A 19,210-nucleotide genomic window follows, 5' to 3' on the forward strand; every position below is an offset into this window, starting at 1 on the left:
CAGGTGGGGGCGCGCGCTGCAGCCTGCTGGATTTCCCCTTTTGTGAGGGCCCACATGTCTTTCTTTTTTTTTTTTTTTTAAAGATTTATTTATTCATTTACACAAGCACCGGGTACAGTCAGAAGCACGGGAGGGTGAGAGGATTCACCAGAGCCAGAGCGGGGAGCAGAGCAGGCAGAAGGACCGAAGTACACTGCTGAGGGGAGCAGCGGGGGTGGCAGGAGAGGTCTGCGCGCCATGTGGGACCCTCGCCGGCGGTCGGGGATCGAACCGGCGCTGCAGAGGCTGTGGGCAGCTTTGCAGCCCACTCAACCGCTGCGCCATCAGGGGAGGCCCCCGCATGTCTTTTATAATGGAATTAGTGGTCGGGTGATTGACCTCTCAGCCACAGCGGCCCATCCCCTGTTGCTTTCTGTCCATTGTCAGTCACAACCGCAGGGTCCCGTGACCGAGGTCAGCCAGAGAGCACCGGGTCCGGTGCAGAGTCATTTCCCAGGTCAGCCAGGGAAACACTGCAGCAGCCCGGCTCGGCGAGCCGTGGGTCTTTTAAACGGGCCACAGAAAGGGAGGACACCAGCCAGTGAGAAAAAATACTGCTTTTGTTTTGATCATCTGGGCTTTGTGTTTTTAACATCTTCTAGTCTGGGGACCTGATTTTCCTGTTGTTTGTCTTTCAGTGTGGTTGAGTCACTGAACGTCGGGAGGTGCCAGGTGAGCCCGCAGGGCAGAGAAGCACAGATGCAGGTTTGAGGAGTGGCACCGCCTGAGACCGCGCACTTCGCACTTCCGAAGCCTGCGCCTCCACGCTGGTGCAGGGGCTGCGTGACGCTGCGTGCAGGGGTTACAGGACGACACACTCAGTAGGCCCGCGTCAGATGCATCCATTCGCTGCCGGACAAGATGGAAGAGGCAGCACTGGGGTGTTCTAACGCTTCCCCTGAGAAACGCTATTTTCCTGAGTCCCTGGACTCCAGTGATGGGGAAGAGGAGGGGGTCCTGGCCTGCGAGGACCTGGAGCTCAACCCCTTTGACGGTTTGCCGTATTCATCGCGCTACTATAAACTTCTGAAAGAGAGGGAGGAGCTTCCAATATGGAAAGAAAAGTACTCCTTTATGGAGAACCTGCTGCAAAACCAAGTTGTCATCATTTCTGGAGATGCTAAATGCGGCAAGAGCTCTCAGGTGAGTGGCCTCCATGGCAAGACCTGCTGCCACCTCGGCTTTGTTGATCCTTAATCATTATGTGTCACCAGCAGCTTTCTGTTTGAATAATGATGTTATCTGAACCAAACCAAACCAAACCAAAGAGCGTTAGCAATTCAGATGTGACAATTTAGTTACCTAATTTATTCAAATCAGTGGAGTCACAGTTAATAACACTCATGTGGATAGTAATTGTATTTCCTGTAGCACTGAATTCTCTCTGGGATAGCAGAATAAAATCACTCACATTATCTCGATGCACATATTCTATTTTAAGAGGCGTGCTAGCAGATCCGGGTCTGAGGGCCGTGTCCACCAAGAGGCGCTTGCTGGCTGGTGCAGCTGGGGAAGCTGCAGGAATTCAAAAGCACAAGGAAATTTTGACCAAACAGGATTGAGGCGCAGGGCCAAACATTCTGAGATCGCCTATGAGGGAAAGACTTAAGGCGGCCCACAAATACTTATTGTCCAGATACCACATAGTTCTTGTATATGCACTATGAATTTTGCTTTTAGTGAGCGCTGCATTTTGGTCTTAAATTACAAAGTTAACAATAAGTGTTTTTATTATGAAATTCACTTATGGATTCTTATGATTTAAGAGTTAGAATAGACCACGTGGGTGATGTAACAAACCTGTTCCTTTTTCAGATGACGAAAACGGTGACGATTTGTCGTTAGTGTCAGGTCACTGAGCTGGGGTGATAGAACACTCTTCATTCTGTGTTGCTCTTTCCAAGTTGTCTATGCCTCTTGCACTCACTTGTTTTAAATGTAGCTTGAGGGAAGTGGGGCTGAACAGGAGGCATTTTTCATATTTTTCACTCTGCAGATAGCGAGGGCTTATTAAGACTTGATGACAAAAGATTTCAGTTTGTCACAAGAAGCAAATGATGAAAGCCGAATGAGTATAATTTCCTGATTTCTGTGGACAAATGGCAAATTTAAAAAGTAATATTTTTATTTTGCAGTAATTCCAGGTTTACAAGAAAGTTGCAAAAAAAAAGTACAAGGATTTTCATTATGTTGTTCATCCACATTCCCTAAACACTAAGAAAGTATCACATCTGTTTTACCATTCTCTGTCCACGCACACACTCACCCACTCACACACATGCAAGTTTGTTCTAAACCTCTCGAGAGTGAGCTGAGGGCGTGATGCCAGTTGCTTCCAAATACCACCGTGAGCATTCACTGGAAACAAGGCACAGCCAGCATGGTGGTCAACACCAGGTGTGTGTTGGTGGCGTCTCGTCTGCTAAGCTGCAGACGTCCAGATTTCATTAACTGTCCACTAATGGCCTTCACCATTAAAAAAAAAAAAAAAAAAGGTTAATTTTTTTCTAGTCCAGATCCAACCCAAAATGATTACATTTCATTGTCATTTCTCGTTGGTCACCTTTAACCCATGATGGCCTCTCGGCCTTTCCTCGTCCTCCGTGAAGAGCACTTGTCAGGCATCTGGTGCCCCGCGGTCAGCGCAGGAAGTGGTGGTTTCTCCCGGGACTGGTGACGGGACAGGGGCGTCGGTCCTGTGCTTTGCTGCAGCCACTGCCCCAGTCACTGCATGTCGTGAGGAGACCCAGGCCACGCCAGACCTGGCTCTTGTCAGGATGCCCCTCCCGGTCAGGATCCTTTGATGGCTCCTCCCTTGATGTCACTACACCGGTGGTGACGAAATCCTGACACTCCCGCGGTCAGCATGTGCAGTTCTTCTGTACGGCTGAGCTTTCTTGTCTCTATTATCTAAACGAGGACTTGTGGATTCTGTGTCATGCATCCCTTGCTCCTCGTGGCCCATGGGGTCCCTTCAGAGGGGCCCATGTCCCTCCGACAGGCCTCACCACCCTGAGCACTTCTCCACTCTCAGGTGTTACCTGCCCCCTCCCCCAGCACATTTTCTCTCCTAGTCTCGGAAATGCCATTTTTCTCAAGGCGCCCTGGCCCCTTTTAGTGGAGAATGATCTCTGAGTTGAGATCTGGCAGCGAGCGTGCCTGTGGACATGGATTGGTCACTGCCCCGGGCCCCCTCCGCGGACAGAGCAAGGAACGCACACCTGAGCGTGTATGCACGTCTGCTGTGTGCCCAGCAGTGTCTGGGGTGTACAATCCCCCGTCCATGGTGTCTGGGCATCCCCACCCCACAGAGAAACTGCCGCTAGCGCCCTCCTGTGTGCACTCCATGGGGGGCATGTCGGGACACACACAGGCTGCCCGCTGGCCTCAGCAGGCGGCTCTCCTGACGTGTCACGCCACACACACCAGGCAGCCCTGGACACAGGTGCTGTGCTGGGGAGGAAGCTGACACGGGATGGGTGAATGGACGGTCCTTAGGGTTCTGTTCAGGTTCTAGACTCCATGACTCTGGGCTGAAGTCAAAGTGCCAGGACCCGGGACGTGAAGCGGGCCGCCCTGTGCACAGGAGGGCAAGAACCTTTCAAACATTCTAGATGTATTTAAAAACACTCCTGGGGTGATTTGTTTTTTTTTTTTTTTTAATGAAAATTCTTTTTTTTTTTTTAATAATAAATTTTATTTTTATATTCCCGATACAATTGCAGCCCCCCCCATTCTGAACCCAATCCCTCCCCTCCCGCCCTGGGGTGATTTGTTTTAAAGACACATATAACAAAGTGGGCTCACCTGGCGGGTCATGCCAGCACACTGCAGTGTTTACAGCCAGGGAAATGGTAGCAGACCTACCTGGGTATGTTCTTATGATCACTGACACGTCGCTGTAAAAATTTTAATTGTGAGTCGCTATCTTCCATCTAAATGGAAAATCCATTGCCTAACACACGGGGCTGATGACAGAAGCTATGTTTTGATGGCACTTTCTTGTAGCCAGGATGACAATAAGAGTCTCGAAAGACATTAGTCTTTCGAGAAACACAGTAAAAGGTTTCCATTTTTTTTTTAAGTTTTTCTCTTTATCAGCCTTTTTTTCATCTGGGAGTTCAACGGGGATGGTCCCTGCTAACTGCTGTTTATTCTCCTCTTGAGTTTCGGGCAACAGCCCTGCTCCCAGGCACAGCTTACCCAGTGTCGCTGAGCGGAGTAGCCGGGTGTGCACTGGCGTGAGAAGAGCCTTCCTTTAGCTGCCGGCTTCCTCGCCCGCTGACCGCCTCGTCTCTCCCGCCAGGTGCCTCAGTGGTGCGCCGAGTACTGCCTCTCCGTCCACTACCAGCACGGGGGCGTGGTGTGCACGCAGGTCCACAAGCAGACTGCGGTCCAGCTCGCCCTGCGGGTCGCAGATGAGATGGACGTTAACATTGGCCACGAGGTTGGCTACGTGATCCCCTTTGAGAACTGCTGTACCAGCGAGACCATCCTGAGGTTGGTTCTGGGGTTTCAGCCGCTCCCCAATGCCTGCTGCTCTTCTCTGACCCTCGAAGAGCCTTACTCTTGCCTTCCACGTTTTAAGCATCTTTGGTGAAATAATGGCCTCTCACCAGCCTGACCCACGCAGTGGTGCCCCCTCACCAGCCCCCCGAACTTCCTCAGGATGCCCCAGAGTCTCCAGAAGTTGGGACCTGTTAGGTCGGCCCCCAGAGACCCGCTGACTGGTGCTTCTCCAGCTCCCCACCATGGGGGTCCATCGGTGCCCGGCTGCCTCGTCAGCCTGGTGCCTCTCACTGTTTTCAGACTGTCCTTCCCGAGCCCCCCAGGTGCCAGGGCCTCCTCAGGAGGTACCACAAGTTGTGGGGAAGCAATGTCCTTTTGAATTTAGCTTCTTTGTAAGATTTGCTTTCCACAAAGGGTCCCAAGCATTTAACACTAGGAAAGGACAGAAAGCGGAAGAAGTGCAGCCGGGCAGAGCACGGTGTGGGCCTGGGCTCCTTGAGCAGGTTTACCTCGTAGGCCCACGCTGTGCACAGGACTCAGGAGGTGGGGGCACTGTCAGAGCTGCCTGCAGCCAGAGGACCAGCCCCATGGCCTCAGCCACCCTGGGCACTGGCGGTCACAGGACGGCCCAGCAGGGGACCTTGAGAGCGGCGTGTCTACACGCCCATCACTCCGCGTGGCACATGTGAGCCTGCTCTGGGCGGGGACGTGGGCACTTCCCCCCAATTCTGGGTCCTCATGGGCTGGTGCTCAGGCCTGCTCGGGGTGCCGGGGGCCCTCGGGCTCCTGGGCTCCTGGCCCTGCGTGCTGGGCACACGGTGGCTGCCTGCATGATTCTGACGTGCCGGGAGACAGGTGCTCCTCCCCGGGATGTAGGCGTTCCTGCCTTTCCTAATGAGCTCAAACTGAGACTGAAATGAAAGGATTTAAGGTCGACTTGACTGTGAAAGACAATGTTGTATGTTTGCGTTGTCTTTCCTGTTCTTTGTAGGATCTTCATGCCTAGTCGATTAGGTGTGTAATTGGCACTTACTAACCTGATGCAAAGCCGCTGACCGTTCTCAGGGCTGTATTTAGCAGCTTAGTTCATTGGGCTTCCCTGTGGCTGCTCCTCACCAGTGGGCAGCTGACAGCACAGCTCAGTCTTGCTAAACCGGCTGCTGTGATGACGTGTGGCCCTGACTCAAGAGTTTCAGGCCTGACCCCCTGGGATACAGATTTTAAAAGAATTACTCAGATTTGATGTATATAACTTTAGGGGGAAAATTTCTGCATTCTGTTTTTCACACATTTAGTTGTAGGAATTTAAAGCATAAACTGCTTCCTCCACCTCGGGACGTGCGCGCACACAGGAACGGCACCTTTGTCAACACTGCACGTGCTGGGTTATCGACATGAGGGTAACAGCTAGATCTGTCTTAGGTAGAAAATGAAAGGTTTGCACAGCCCGTTCCCTTTTGTTACATAATCAGTGGGAAGGCCTAAGGCCTGGCCTTGCTTGCCCGGCAGGGTGAGGTCCTGAGTCACTGTCTCCTCCCTCTTTAATGGAGCCCAGGTCTATTTACAAACACCCACCTCCACCTGGCAGGGTGCGTTTCTTCCTGCAGGATCACGTGTAGATGAGTCTTGCTGAGAAGGGAATGAAGATTTAATTTAACATGAAGGAAGTAGCGTAGACTGGCTTGTTTTTAGACAAGAGGCAAACCGTGACTACGTCATTGTAGCAAACTAACAGCATCAGCGAGAGGGGGCCGAGAGCAAGGGTTCAGAAGTATCTGTTTGCCTTTTATACAAAGTGTAAGTGTAGTCAGTACATTTTCTTCTCCAAGTTTGAGAAAAGGAGGAAAAAGCAGCAAAGCTGCAGGGAGTGGGAATAGCGATGTGGACATGGCCACTGGCCACACAAGGGCCGAGCACGGCCACCTGTATCACATGATATTGGCGTCAGTGTCACAGACACTCAGGTTTAAGCCTCCCTCGGTTGCAAATATGTAGCTCAGAGGCTTGTTCTGAAGGTTAAATGAGAAACGTAATCCCAACGCAGCGTCTGGCACACGCCAGGGGCTTCCTTGCTGGTTTGAAGGACTTAACGTGAAGACTGTGTCAGGGTCCCCAAGGCCACCTCCAGGTTAGACGACTTGCCGGGAGGACTTGCATGTAGCTGCTCACAACTCAGATTTCCGCAGTGACGGCAGGCACAGTCCTTGGCAGGGAGGAGTGGCGCTGGGGGAAGGCCAGAGGAAGCCAGGGAGGGCCAGGCGTCCGGGAGCCTAACCCCCACCCGGGACACGCGGTCCTGCGGGGCTGCTGGGGTGTGCGTGGCAGGCCGGTCATGTTGTGTCCTCCGCTGCTGTGTCCCGATGTTTCAGAAGGAGGCGGGCGGCCTGCTGTGTGCGTGAGCCCCGGGAGCCATTCCTCCTTCTGGAAAGGCAGCACCCACCCAGGCCAAGTTCCCAGTGTCCGGCCCAGGCCTCTAAAAATAGCAGCTCAGGCCCGTCACTCGCGAGGGCAGACACAGACTGGGTAGAAGCCTCACACTTGGTGTCTTCAAGGAATAACAGAGAAGTGACTATGGCAGGTGTTTGCACGCGCTGGATGACAAAAAAAAAAATTCTAAGAATCGGTGGAAAATTCCAATAAATCAGCCCCTTCCTCCTCCAGGTGCCGCCAGTCTGCGTGCCGCCCTCACGCAGGCTCACCTCTCAGACGCTCTGCTTAGTGGTTATTTCAGGGGCATTTCAGACGTGCTGACACTGACGTCTCAGGGACGGTGTCCCACGGGGTCACCCGCAGATCCTTCCGGGGCGCCCGCTGGGCCATGGTCTGCGCCTCAATGGCCAGCCCGCACCTGCCCCTCGCACCGCGTGTGCCGGCACCCAGAATTCCCCCATGAGGGGCTCGCTGACCTGACCGGGAGCTGGATGGGATGCCCACCTTGTGGTCCTGTTCACTCCTGAGGGACACGTGGCACAGAGGCTGGTCTTGAGAGCCAGCCGGGCCTGACACGCAGCATTTAGACCTGGTGGCGGGCGTCTTCAGCTCGCAAGGTCTCTGCATTTCACGGGCATAGAGGAATCTCGGCCCTGGAGAAGATGGCGGCTTCTGAGCTCGGAGGCCGCAGGGACAGCTTCCCGGTGTGGGCGGGAGCCTTGCACGCGCGCTGACTGGAGTGCCGCTCCCCACAGGTACTGCACCGACGACATGCTGCAGCGGGAGATGATGTCCAACCCCTTCCTGGGCAGCTATGGGGTGGTCATCCTGGACGACGTGCAGGAGCGGAGCATGGCCACCGACGTCCTGCTGGGGCTCCTCAAGGACGTGCTGCTCGCCAGGCCAGAGCTGAAGCTCATCATCAGCTCCTCCCCGCACCTGGTCGGCAAGCTCAGCTCTTACTATGGAAATGTGCCTCTCATTGAGGTGCGGCACGGGCACCCCGTGGAGGTGGTACACCTCAGCGGGGCCCAGAAGGAGCCCCTGGAGTCCGTTCCGCGCCTCATCCTTGAAATCCACCGCTCGGGGGAGCCAGGCGACATAGTCATCTTTCTGGCCTGCGAACAAGTAAGTAAGTAATGTCCTGCAGTGGCCCCGGTGAGGCTGCTCACAGGGGCCTCTCTAGCCCGTCGGGAAGCTCTTGCTAACCACCACAGGGGTTTCTGTTTGCTGATGAGCTGTTTAAACATTTAGTTCCATCACAGCTCGGGTTTTTGTTTTTTTTTTTTATGCCTTAGAAGAAACACAGGTTGGGTAAATAAAGCCTGTGCTAAAAGGAGAACAAGGAAGTGTTTCTGAAATCATACACTGCTCTAGAAACCAAGGCGGGGGGGGGGGGGAGGCGGGGCAGCAGCATGAGGGCGCAGCGGCCATCTCTGGGCTGGCTTCTCTCCAGGGCACAGACCACAACTGCTGGGACGGGCTGGGAGTCCATGCTCCCCCCGGCCAGGAGCCTCTGGGAGAGGAGCAACTTCACCGTGGCCTTGGGGGGAACATTGTGACACTGGGACGGTCCCCCGGTGTCCCTTGTGCATCGGCCAAGGACGAGGGCTAGAAGGGCTGCTGGTCACTGCCCAGCGGGCTCTCCGTCCTGGGCTGCTCCTGCGGGGAGCAGGAGTGGGGAGTCTTCACGTGGATTCTGGAGAATGCTCCTTCTAAAGAGCCAGCAGCCCCTGGCTCGTGCCGCCCTGTGTGCCCTGGGCCGCAGGCGCCTTCCTTGGCGCCACCCAGCCCCGCTTCCCTCCTGCTCCGGCTGAGCCTGAGCGCCCCCAGGATCTGAAGAATCCGACGATCCTTCTCAGTGCCGTCACCTCCTGGGGCTTCCGCACACGCCATCCCAGCCAGGGTGTAAACTGCTAGTGTTCAGACCTTGATCCAAATATGCTGTGATTCTTGTGATTAAACAGAAAACAAAAAAGAAAGTGTGGGATGTTGACTGAGCTGCTGGCCGCGCAGACGAGCACGCCCGCCTGTCCCAGCTTTCCCTTGGCTCCAGAGCCTCAGATACTCCCTGAAGGTCTGCTCTGCTCTGCATTCCGAGCACAGAGGACGAAAGCCTCCGGCTCCGGGAGCTTGAGATGATTTTCTCACAACTTAGATTTTATCCATTTCCATGAAGAAAGTAATTTAGAACCTCAAATATGATAACTACGGTGCATTTATCAATTTTTTGTGTATAGCTTATACACATTTCCTTGAATAGTAAATCTTCTACCTATTATAGTGATTTATTCTATTACATTCCTTAATCCTGCATGATTCAAGATATTCAATTTAGGCCTGAGGAAAGTAATAAAACCGTGAAGGAGACAGGCAGAAAGATGTATGGGAACAATTAGAGATTCTCAGGGTGACTAGGTCAAGCCGTAGGGCAAGAGTGGCGGAATTAGACATCCCGACCATCTGAGGAATCGCCAGCTGAAAGAGAAGACATCCGTTTCTAGAAGAAAAATGCTGTAATTATGAGACAGGTAGCGCGAGTGGTCGTCCTTCAGATGGAGTCAGCAAGAAGTTCCAAAAGGGTTTTTGAAGAAAAAAGCCTGTAACAGAACTGGGGGGACTGCATGGTCTTTTTATCCATTCTCAGTCGCTCAGCCTCAGCTGCAGCTCATGGCACTGTGGCCCCAGTTATCTGAGTTTGGAAGAGGCAACTTGCCGAGGCTGGTAACGGAACTGGGCTTGCCAGCGCCCGCCCTCCCGGAAGGCAGACGGCAAAGGCCTTTCCTGCGAAGCCAGCTGCGCGCATCTTGACACTGACGGTCCCCGAGGTTGCAGGTAGACCCTGCGGTTCCCAGGACGCGTGCTGGGGTTTACTGCCACAGCCCAGGTGCCCTCTGGCCCTGGGGACACCCCTCCGTCCAGAGGGCACAGCGCATGATGGCAGCGCCCGAGTGCAGGCTCCGTCGCACCTTCTCCAGGAGAGACGCGTGACAGCAAAGACATGGTACGTTCCGCAGGAGACCGTGGACTGAAAGCGGTGAAATTGTGTAAAACTCCATTTAACGTCCCTGGAGAGATGTCTCGGCCCGGCCGCCCCTCCTCTTGACTGCGGGCACACAGGCCTCCCCGCGGGCGTCCCGTCCCTGCGACGCCGCGGACGCGAACGCTCCTGCCTGTGCCTGTGTTCTCATCAGACTGTTACTGGGCCAAACTTTTACTGGCTAACGTTTCAAGTAGTGAAGTAATCTGGGACATGCTCATTCTCTGATCTGTTTCTTCTTCTTTCATTTCTTTGCTGTAGGACATTGAGAAGGCCTATGAAGTTGTCTGCCAGGAGGGCGCTCACGTAAACCCGGATGCTGGGGAGCTGGTGGTGATCCCCCTGTACCCCAGAGAGAAGTGCACCCTGTTCAGGACCCAGGATGACGCGGAGAAGCAGTGGCAGGCTTCCCCGCGGAGGGTGGTGCTGACGGCCAGCTCCGGGGAGGCGCTCATCTGGAGCAAGACGGTCAGATTCGTCATCGACGTGGGCGTGGAGAGAAGAAAGGTGACCTGACCGCTGCCAGGGCCCACGCAGGCTGCTGAGCTCCTCCACCGCCGGGTTCTTGAGTTCTTGAGTTCCAACCATTTTATTGGCAGGAAGGGAGGGTGAGCAGTGCGATCTGGGGCTTCTCTCTGTGCCCCGGGCGCAAAGGAGACTCTGATAGCCAGGAATGCGAGGCCCGAGCACACGCTCCGGTCTGGGGAGTGAGGGAGTGCCGGAGGAAAACACGTTGAGGAAAGACGCACCTGCTGCAGAATAAGGCGGTCATGTCTGCCCCAGCTTCCTCCGTTGCTGAGACACTGGGGTGCAGGGCACCCTCATCTGTGTGCTCCCCTCCTCGTGGGCACTTCTTGGCGCCCCGTCTTCAAGGCACTTAGCATCTCCTCCAGCTTCAACTACACTGACTTAAATATATGATAAAAATTCTACCCCGAATTTTAAAGATAAATGTAGAGAGATAGCTATATGGATATATATTTTATCACAGGCAAAAAAAACCCCAGGGAACGTCCAGCTTTAAAGCAATCCTGGCCTTGAAGGCCTAAGAGAATGCACTTACCACCGTCAGGTGCGGCGTGGCTTTTATCCCCCTGGAGATCTGGTCTCCTGACGTCCTTGTCTTCCGGTGACACAGCCGCCCTGGTGGTTATGGAGGGTCCCTCGGAAGCGGGGAGGGTTGGTCTTGGTGCATTAGCGTGCCCCTCGGAGGCCTGGGATGCCCGCAGGGAAAGCCCTGTGAGCCGCACATGCAGCTTCTGTGTTCGCAGAGGTGGCTGGGAAAGCTGGCTGTGACAGGCGGGGGCCTCTGCGGGCACAGCTGGGACACCCCGAGGAGCCGCAGTGCTGCCTTCTCCACGGGGCTGTGCGTAGCCACCGTCATTCTCGGGAGCTCACAGAGGAGACCTGGGGTTTCAGCAGGTGACTCCGACACCCCATTTATTGAAAGCCGACCCCCTTGAGCCCACTTAGCACAGCACGACCATTCCGATATTAGGGCGGGAGAAACAATAATATTATGCCAAGAAAACGAGTCCTCAGCAGAGCGTCTCACGAGGCGCAGACACTCACTCCGGGCCAGGGAGGTGCTTTATGGGGAGTGGCTGGTCTGGTGCTGAACAGCTTCTCTCCCTCCAGGTGTACAACCCGCGGATCAGAGCCAACTCCTTGGTCCTGCAGCCCATCAGCCAGAGCCAAGCGGAGACCCGCAAGCAGATTCTCGGGTCCTCGGCTTCAGGTAGCAGCTTGGACACGAGACTCGCTGATTCTCGTCTGGGGTGAAGGCCACACAGGGGCACAAAAACCTGTCCCTTGGTTCTTTTCAGGAAAACTCTTCTGCCTGTATTCTGAGGAATTTGCCTCCAAAGACATGCAGCCCCTTAAGCCGGCGGAAGTGCAGGAAGCCAACCTCACCAGCATGGTGCTGTTCATGAAGAGGATTGACATCGCGGGCCTCGGCCACTGTGACTTCATGAACAGGCCAGGTAGCGGGGCTGTGGGGGTGGGCGGGGCTGCCTGGTCTGCACGCCCTGGGCCTCAGCGCTGGTGTCCCCAGCAGCACCCACAAGTATGGGCTCTGCTTTGCCCCAAGCCTCCTCCCTCAGAGGGAGACACACCCTGGGGGCGCTGATAAAACACCCTGGGGTCGTGGGCTCTCACCTGCAGGACTGTCTGCTGCTGGCCCCTGGACACAGGTGATGGGCCCTGTGAGTAGAAATAAGGGGTGTGGAGGTGAGCTGCAGCCACAGGAGAGCAGAGGACTGTGGGTCGTCGGTGTCTCTGGGTGGGGCACAGCCCAGCCACCTCAAGTGGGAAAGCCAAGTCCAAGATCACGCCTTTGTCATTTAGGTCAAACTTAAAATGGCCAGTAGAACTTGGAGTGGAGTAGGCCCTTTTCTAAGTGACAGGGAGGTCCCCTGAGGATGCCAGCCCCTGAAATAAAAGAGAAAAGGGAAGTAGACCTTGGGGACAGCTCATCACTGTCGGGGGAACCATGCAGAGTAGACACCCCCTCCCCACCAGGACGCCTGCCACGCCTTCCTCCTCCCAGGCCCAGCAGGAGGGCCATGCTCCTCACAAAGCTCAGTCCTTCCTGGAAAGTTTGGGTATTTTACCTGAAATGACCCCCAAAACACTGACAAATCAGTTACTTCTGGGAACCCTGTGGAATCTTGGTTTCCTGCAGGAGCAGTGGAATGGCTGAGAGGGAGGGGCCAGGTGAGCTCCCGTCTCCCCACCCTTCTTCAGGGGCAGCTCCCTCCTCCACAGCAGCTTCCTCCCCTGGTGCAGGCTGCTCCAGGGTCCAGACGCACTTCTGGCACTTCCGCAGGAAGGACCCTGCCCCGCCCCTTTTGCTGCCTGCTGTGCTAAATCTGCTGGGCCCTGAAGCCACAGGAAACTAGAGCTTGGAGCCCTGGGGGCAGCTGTTCCTGGGCTGACCACCAGCTTCCAGAGGGTTTCGGAGACCATGGTCTCAGCACAGTGTGAACTGGGAAGTTCTCCGGGGTGAGGGGAGGAGGAGAGCGGGCAAGGCAGGGCGGCAGGGCAGCAGTGCTCAGAGCGCGCAGGAAAGTCTATGCAGAGTACGGAGCCTGGACACTGAGGTTCCTGGGAGAAGGAGGCCTCTCCTGGACAGCTGGCAAGGGGCCCCATGCCTGTGCCTGCCACCGAGGGCATCAGCCCGCTTTGCCTGCTCATCCTCTTGTCCAGCTGAAAAGCGGGGTCACTAGGCCTGGCCCCCAACTACCTTAAGCCATGGGTAGGGTTTTGTGGTAAATGCCTAAGAGGAGTCGTCCTGAGGAGGGACAGTCACACAAGACATTGCCGAGTTGTGAAGTGTGCGTGGCAGGGTCAGAGCCAGCACACTTTGCACACGGAGACCTCCAGGGCGACGACTGTGGCCAGTTACCATGGAAGCCAGTGGGGCCCAGGGCGCTGCGTGGCCCAGACAGGCCAGGACATGCTGGGACAGTGTTTCTGAAGCCATGACCCTGTAACTTTGGAATATCGAGGCCCTCCTTGTCTTGGCACTTTCTCCTGGTCCCCAAGGAAGAAGGAATCTGAGCCGTGAGGGTCTCTGCCACCTGCTTCTCACCTTCCTCACTGGGGACCCCAGCACGGGCAGCGGCTGGCTTTTGTCGTCAGCATGCCAGCCACAGCCACATCCCCGCGCCCACCCTGTGGAGACTGCTCTTGGTGCCCGGGCGGCACCACGGTTGACTCACCAGGTGGCTGCTCACTCAGCCAGCAGGCGTGTGGCCAGCTGGTCGTGGGGGAGAAGGAAGCCCACGCATGCCAGGGCAGGCGGTCCACGCAGGGGACGGGGCAGCAGGCCAGGGTGGAGGTCTGGCTTTGTCTCCTCGTGACACGCGTGTAACTGTCTGCTGTGCTTGGAGAAAACGTAACTGGATTAACTGACTCATCGTTTCAGAAGCCAAATTAAAAAAAAAAAAAAAAAAGCTCAGCTCTTGCAGCTGTTGTATAACTGAAATTCTCAAATGCAGCAAAGCTGTCACCCCTTCTGGATTCGTGAACCGTGTAAGATGAACTTGAAATACCTGGGCCACACGGTACTAATTGAATTCCCTTGATACGGGTCTTTTGTTATCGGTTCTTGTCGCTGGCACCACATTGACCTGGGTCGGGAACCTCACCCAATACCAGTGGACTCGATGGTGGTTCTGGCTGGCCTTCCATCCTGGGAGGTGGTGGTGTCCACAGAGAAGTGGAGACAAGCGCCCAGGATGGCCCAGCCCTGACGGCATCTTTGTGTTCAGTGCCCAGGCCACTGGCTTTAGAATGATCTTTGATCCCTTGGGTGATGCAAAGTAACATGAGCTGAGCAGACTTGCCAGACAGGGGTGCAGGACAAGACGGGCCAAGTGAGTGGGAGGGAATGCCAGGCCAGCAAGGCATGAGGGCACATGGTGGGGTCAGCCAGATGGTCTTGCATCGGCAGATCGGGGTCTTCTGGGATTGTCCGCCATGCTGGAGGCCTCACTGGTGCACGTGCTAGGAACATGGGACTTTGCAGTTCACTGAAAGGGCTGAACGTGTCACGGTCTATGCTAAGAGGAGGCTGGAGCCCGCTGGGGAGTGGGCTGTGAGGCTAGCAGTCACTCTGCAGCCCCCTGGCAGCCAGCAGTGGGTGCAGGCCAGCAGCAGGGTCTGTGTGGCCCAGAGGACCCCAGAGGTTAGCAAAGCAGCTAGCCCTGCCCTGTGTGTGTGTGTGTGGGGGGGGGCTTTTTAATGAACAAAGCTGTCATGGAAGGCAGTGGGTTCTGGAAATGACACAGCAGGGCCTTGGACCCTCCAGGCTCCAGCTCTTGCTCTGAAACAGCTCTGGGTCTGCTTTCTTGGGCTGGTGGACTGACCCCCCCGTTTCATATCAACCACCCTCTTGTTCTGGAAGCTGATGCCCTGGAAGGAAAACGCAGACATGTGCTGGAGCTCAGCCAGTCGGGTTCTGTGGGGAAGGACACCTGGGTGGGGAGTGCTGTTCCCTGGCGGTTCCCTAGCCAGTGCCTGTGAAGCATGAGGTTTCCAGTTTGGCGGGACAGGGCAGTGTCCTGTATCCTGTGCCAGCGCCTGGCACTGTTCCTTCCCAGCCTCTGTTGCACTGCCAAGGAATCGAGGGCCTCTCTCCCCCAGCTCTCTCCCTGGGCACTCCCACCAGCTCTGGCCCCTCACTCCCCTGGGCCCTAGCACGGTCTTCCTGACTCCGGTCTGAAGGCCCCACTAGGCTCCCCTCCAGCACCATAGCTGGAAACTTCCTCGAGGCATGGAGCTCAGCCCCCCTGTTCCACCCACCCCCAGGAATCACTGTCCCTCAGATTCTGGCCCAGTGTGTGGTGGTTTTGTGTAGGAGGGAAACTCGAGTACCTGTTTCTCCACCTTGGTTTAGATTTTCTGATTATCTCACTTCTTTTTATCTCGGCCCTGCTCAGCCCCAGAAAGCTTGATGCAGGCTTTGGAAGACCTGGATTACCTGGCAGCACTGGACAACGATGGGAATCTCTCTGAGTTTGGAATCATCATGTCAGAGTTTCCTCTTGATCCACAACTCTCAAAGTCCATCTTAGCATCCTGTGAATTTGACTGTGTGGACGAAATGCTGACGATCGCCGCCATGGTGACAGGTACGCCGCCCTCGCTGTGGGCCAAGTGCAAGCAGGCGAGACACACGCTGCTGGGAATATCCAGGAGTGACGTGACTGTGAGCGATTCATTAACCTTTTGAAATGATAATGAAGAATTTTAATAGATTAAAAGGAGAAAATTATTTAAAAAGAAATAGTGTAAGAATTACTTTAATCTAAATCAAACTCGAGCGCCCTTCTCAGGAGTGTGGCGGCGCCACGTCCATGGCTGCGCCCCTGTGGACCCAGGTCCTGTGAGAGGTGGGCTTACATCCTAGCACCTGCACACCTCTTGTGTCCGTCTGTTTTCAGGGGCAGAGCAGACCAGAGCTGCGCTGTTAGGACCCAGAGTCCCAGTCCTGGTCCTACGTCCGGGCCCCTCACCCCTCACTGCTCATGAGGCAGCTGGTGCTCAGGCCCAGCGGGGAAAGCGGACGCAGCTAAGGAGAACATGTGACCGCTCGGCCTGCAAGGTCCGTTGGACCCGGGATGAGCCAGGGCTCATCTGGGATACACAGCCCCCGCGTGCGGTGCTCCCGGCTGCCCCGGCGCTGCTGACCTGTTGCTTTTGCATCTTAAAGCGCCAAGCTGCTTTCTGCGCCTGCCGCCGGGCGCCGAGGAGGCTGCCTTGACTTGCTGGAAGACGTTCTTACATCCTGAAGGAGACCACTTCACCCTTATCAACATTTACAAGGCCTACCAAGACACGACGCTGAACTCCACCAGTGAGCGTAAGTGCAGGCGTTGATGGACAGCAGCCTCCCCTAGAACGCTGTTGCTCGTGAAGCTCCCTTCTCTAGCCCCGCTGTCTCCTGTGTGGGATGCACGTGGGCCCTGGCCACGCATGAGCTTTCAGCTGAGCGGCGGTAGCCTGCTCCTTCCCTCCTAGGTCTCAGGCACCACAGGGGCGTGCCCTGCGCCATGTTCACAGCACTCCAGCCCCCGGTGTGCTGACTTGGGCGCAGTGATTCAGGGTGACAGAGACTGCCCGGCCCGGCTCTCACCCTCTCGGCCCTGGGGAGGAGGCAGCTGGGGTGCGCTGCCCCTGGCCAGAGCTGTGCTCTGCTCTCACAGGGCTGCTTGCCCGCCACTAGCTGGAGGGGCAGCAGCGATAAGACAGAACAAGCCCAGCTCCAGACACAGGAAAGAACAGGTGGGTGTGCCAGGGGAGCACCGGCTGGGAGAAACAGTGGAGGGTGTCCATATCAGAATGGTAAACTGAGGCAGAGATCCTGGATGTGCCCATGCAGTAGTGGGCATACTGACTTTCACAGGAGGGTCCCTACCCAGTGACAGGAACATGAAGCTTCTCTGTGTGGCACCCGTGCTAGGAGTAGGAGACCTTGGGGGCCCAGCCAGGAGCACCTTTTCCACAGGGAGGCTTAGTCTCAGCTGTTCTCACAAAGCATCTTTTACGTCCTCTGCTCCAGTAGGTAGAGTGGAATATATTTGAAGGGAAGCAAAAAACTGTCACAGGGCCTCCCTGGTGGCACAGCGGTTGAGCGCTGGGTTGCGAAGCTGCCCGCAGCCTCTGCAGTGCCGGTTCGATCCCCGGCTGCTCCCTGGCCACCAGAGGAGGGTCCCGCATGGCGCGCAGACCTCTCCTGCCGCCCGCTGCTCCCCTCAGCAGTGTACTTCGGTCCTTCTGCCTGCTCTGCTCTCCCCTCTGGCTCTGGTGAATTCTCTCACCCTCCCGCGCTTCTGACTGTACCCAGTGCTTGTATAAATAAATCAATAAATCTTTAAAAAAAAAAAGAATTAAAAAAAATAAAAATGTTTGAAAAAAAAACTGACAGCCATTTGAATGGCAGTAGAAAGATATAAAGTGTAAGACGTTTTCAAAGCTAAGAGATAAAGTTGTCAGCAGGGTCGGAAAGGAGGTGATGGCACCTTCTAGAACAAGCAGGATGGGCTCATGGCTCCGAGCAAGGCTGAGTGGGCAGGACAGGGCCTGCTCTCTGCCAGGTGCACCAGCACATGAGCCTCCCGGGTGGAGCACAGCGCCAGGCCCAGCCTGCACGGGTGGCGGTCACACTGGGCCAGGTGGCTGAGTCGGAATAAAATCTGCAGCCAGGGTCGGAAGATGAGCAGACTCCCAACACCCCAGGTAGCCTGGAAGTAACCCTTTCCGTGCAGTTAAATGTGAGGCCTTTCCGGTCTGAGCAGCCGATACCATAGGCCCCCTTGTGTGAAGTGCTGTGGCCATGCCTGTCCTCGAAGCTGCTTCCACTGCCCCCCAGGAGCCGAGAGTAAGGGTCCTAGCAGCACTGGGAACACGCTGTCTCTGCAGTTAGGGGACTGGGGCCCCCCACAGCCGCGGCAGGTCCAGGAGCAGCACTGACTCGCTGGCAGTGCCACCCAGCCAGAGCCCAGTCCTTTGCATGATGTCCTTTTCAGGAGAGAGAGGCAGTGCCTGCCCAGCCTGGGCCCTGTCAGCTATGCCCTTTCTAAACGGCCTTTGTTCTCTCCTTCCCAGACTGTGTGGAAAAGTGGTGCCACGACTGCTTCCTCAGCTGCTCTGCCCTCAGGATGGCAGACACTATCCGAGCAGAACTCCTAGAAATCATCAGGCGGATCGAGCTTCCCTATGCAGAACCCGCTTTCGGCTCAGAGGAGAACACCCTGAACGTCAAGAAGGCGCTGCTGTCGGGCCACTTCCTACAGGTGAGACGGGAGGCCTCGGTGAGCCCAGGACCTGCTGAGAGGTAGGCTAGGGTGATCTGACCGATGGTGACTTCGAAATAAAACAAAAAACCTGTGCTATCAGAGAGTTAGCATTTAAATACACTCCCTTCCACTGAACATCTGTCTCAACACCGGGGGAAAGTCCCTCACTCTCTGGCAGCGTGTCACCCTCATCCCGCCTGCCTACAGGTGAGCTCAAGACTAACCCGATTGGCTCCTCAAGAAGGCTCATGGAGAAAGATAACATTGTAGCATGAATTTCCTCAGCTGTAGTGAAAACCTAAGGCAGCTTCTCACAGGAGTAGGGTAAGGGTTAAGCTACATCAAAGGCAAAGCGCTTGACATCTGACGTGGGCTTGACATCTGACATGGGCCAGACCCCCTGCCGGCAGCTGTGCTGCTGCCTCAGCCCACACCAGCCCTGAAGGGCCTCCGGTGTTCAACAGCATCGCTGTCACAGGGTTCGGGAAAAACATTCCTGGCTCATTTTCTCGGTCTGAAAATGGAAATGTGTGGCAAATTTGTAGTTTCAGCTATTCTGTATGAAATGCTCTATTAATATTTTTGTGTCCTTATCGCCACATAAGCATGCTTTTTCTGCATCACAACTCCCCTTCAGATCGCTCGGGATGTTGACGGCTCGGGGAACTACCTGATGCTGACACACAAGCAGGTGGCCCAGCTGCACCCTCTATCCGGCTACTCCCTCACCAAGAAGATGCCCGAGTGGGTGCTCTTCCACAGATTCAGCATATCTGAGAACAACTACATCAGGGTCACCTCAGAAATCTCTCCTGAACTGTAAGTGAAGAGAAAGCAGTTTCCTTTGAATTCATGCTTGAGAAATGGCGAATGTGGTTTCTGTTGT

The 19,210-nt window shown here is 55.4% G+C and overlaps 1 protein-coding gene and 1 long non-coding RNA gene across 3 annotated transcripts in view; one reads left to right on the forward strand and one right to left on the reverse strand.

The window, feature by feature from the left end:
- The window catches only part of DHX32 (DEAH-box helicase 32 (putative)), a 33,930-nt gene that overhangs the window by 7,912 nt on the left and 6,808 nt on the right, over positions 1–19,210 (forward strand). For both annotated transcript variants that reach the window (XR_008550069.1, XM_037497487.2), the window contains exons 2-11: positions 678–1,182; positions 4,346–4,539; positions 7,734–8,106; positions 10,280–10,525; positions 11,657–11,756; positions 11,845–12,003; positions 15,466–15,657; positions 16,239–16,388; positions 18,134–18,321; positions 18,962–19,143. Coding sequence is in view for 1 of the 2 variants with exons in the window: in XM_037497487.2 (XP_037353384.1) it covers positions 901–1,182; positions 4,346–4,539; positions 7,734–8,106; positions 10,280–10,525; positions 11,657–11,756; positions 11,845–12,003; positions 15,466–15,657; positions 16,239–16,388; positions 18,134–18,321; positions 18,962–19,143 (2,066 nt within the window). In the remaining variant the exon portion in view is untranslated. The remainder of the gene's footprint in view (positions 1–677; positions 1,183–4,345; positions 4,540–7,733; positions 8,107–10,279; positions 10,526–11,656; positions 11,757–11,844; positions 12,004–15,465; positions 15,658–16,238; positions 16,389–18,133; positions 18,322–18,961; positions 19,144–19,210) is intronic.
- On the reverse strand, positions 541–5,227 carry LOC119234506 (uncharacterized). Its single transcript, XR_005122640.1, has 4 exons — positions 4,243–5,227; positions 1,840–2,128; positions 1,451–1,554; positions 541–1,281 (listed from the first exon to the last, which is right to left on the reverse strand). It is a non-coding gene; the product is annotated as an uncharacterized LOC119234506 (long non-coding RNA).

The sequence above is a fragment of the Talpa occidentalis genome, unplaced genomic scaffold, assembly GCF_014898055.3.
Source record: "Talpa occidentalis isolate TD23 unplaced genomic scaffold, MPIMG_talOcc4v2.1 talOcc4.8, whole genome shotgun sequence".
NCBI classification, from domain to species: Eukaryota; Metazoa; Chordata; class Mammalia; order Eulipotyphla; family Talpidae; genus Talpa; species Talpa occidentalis.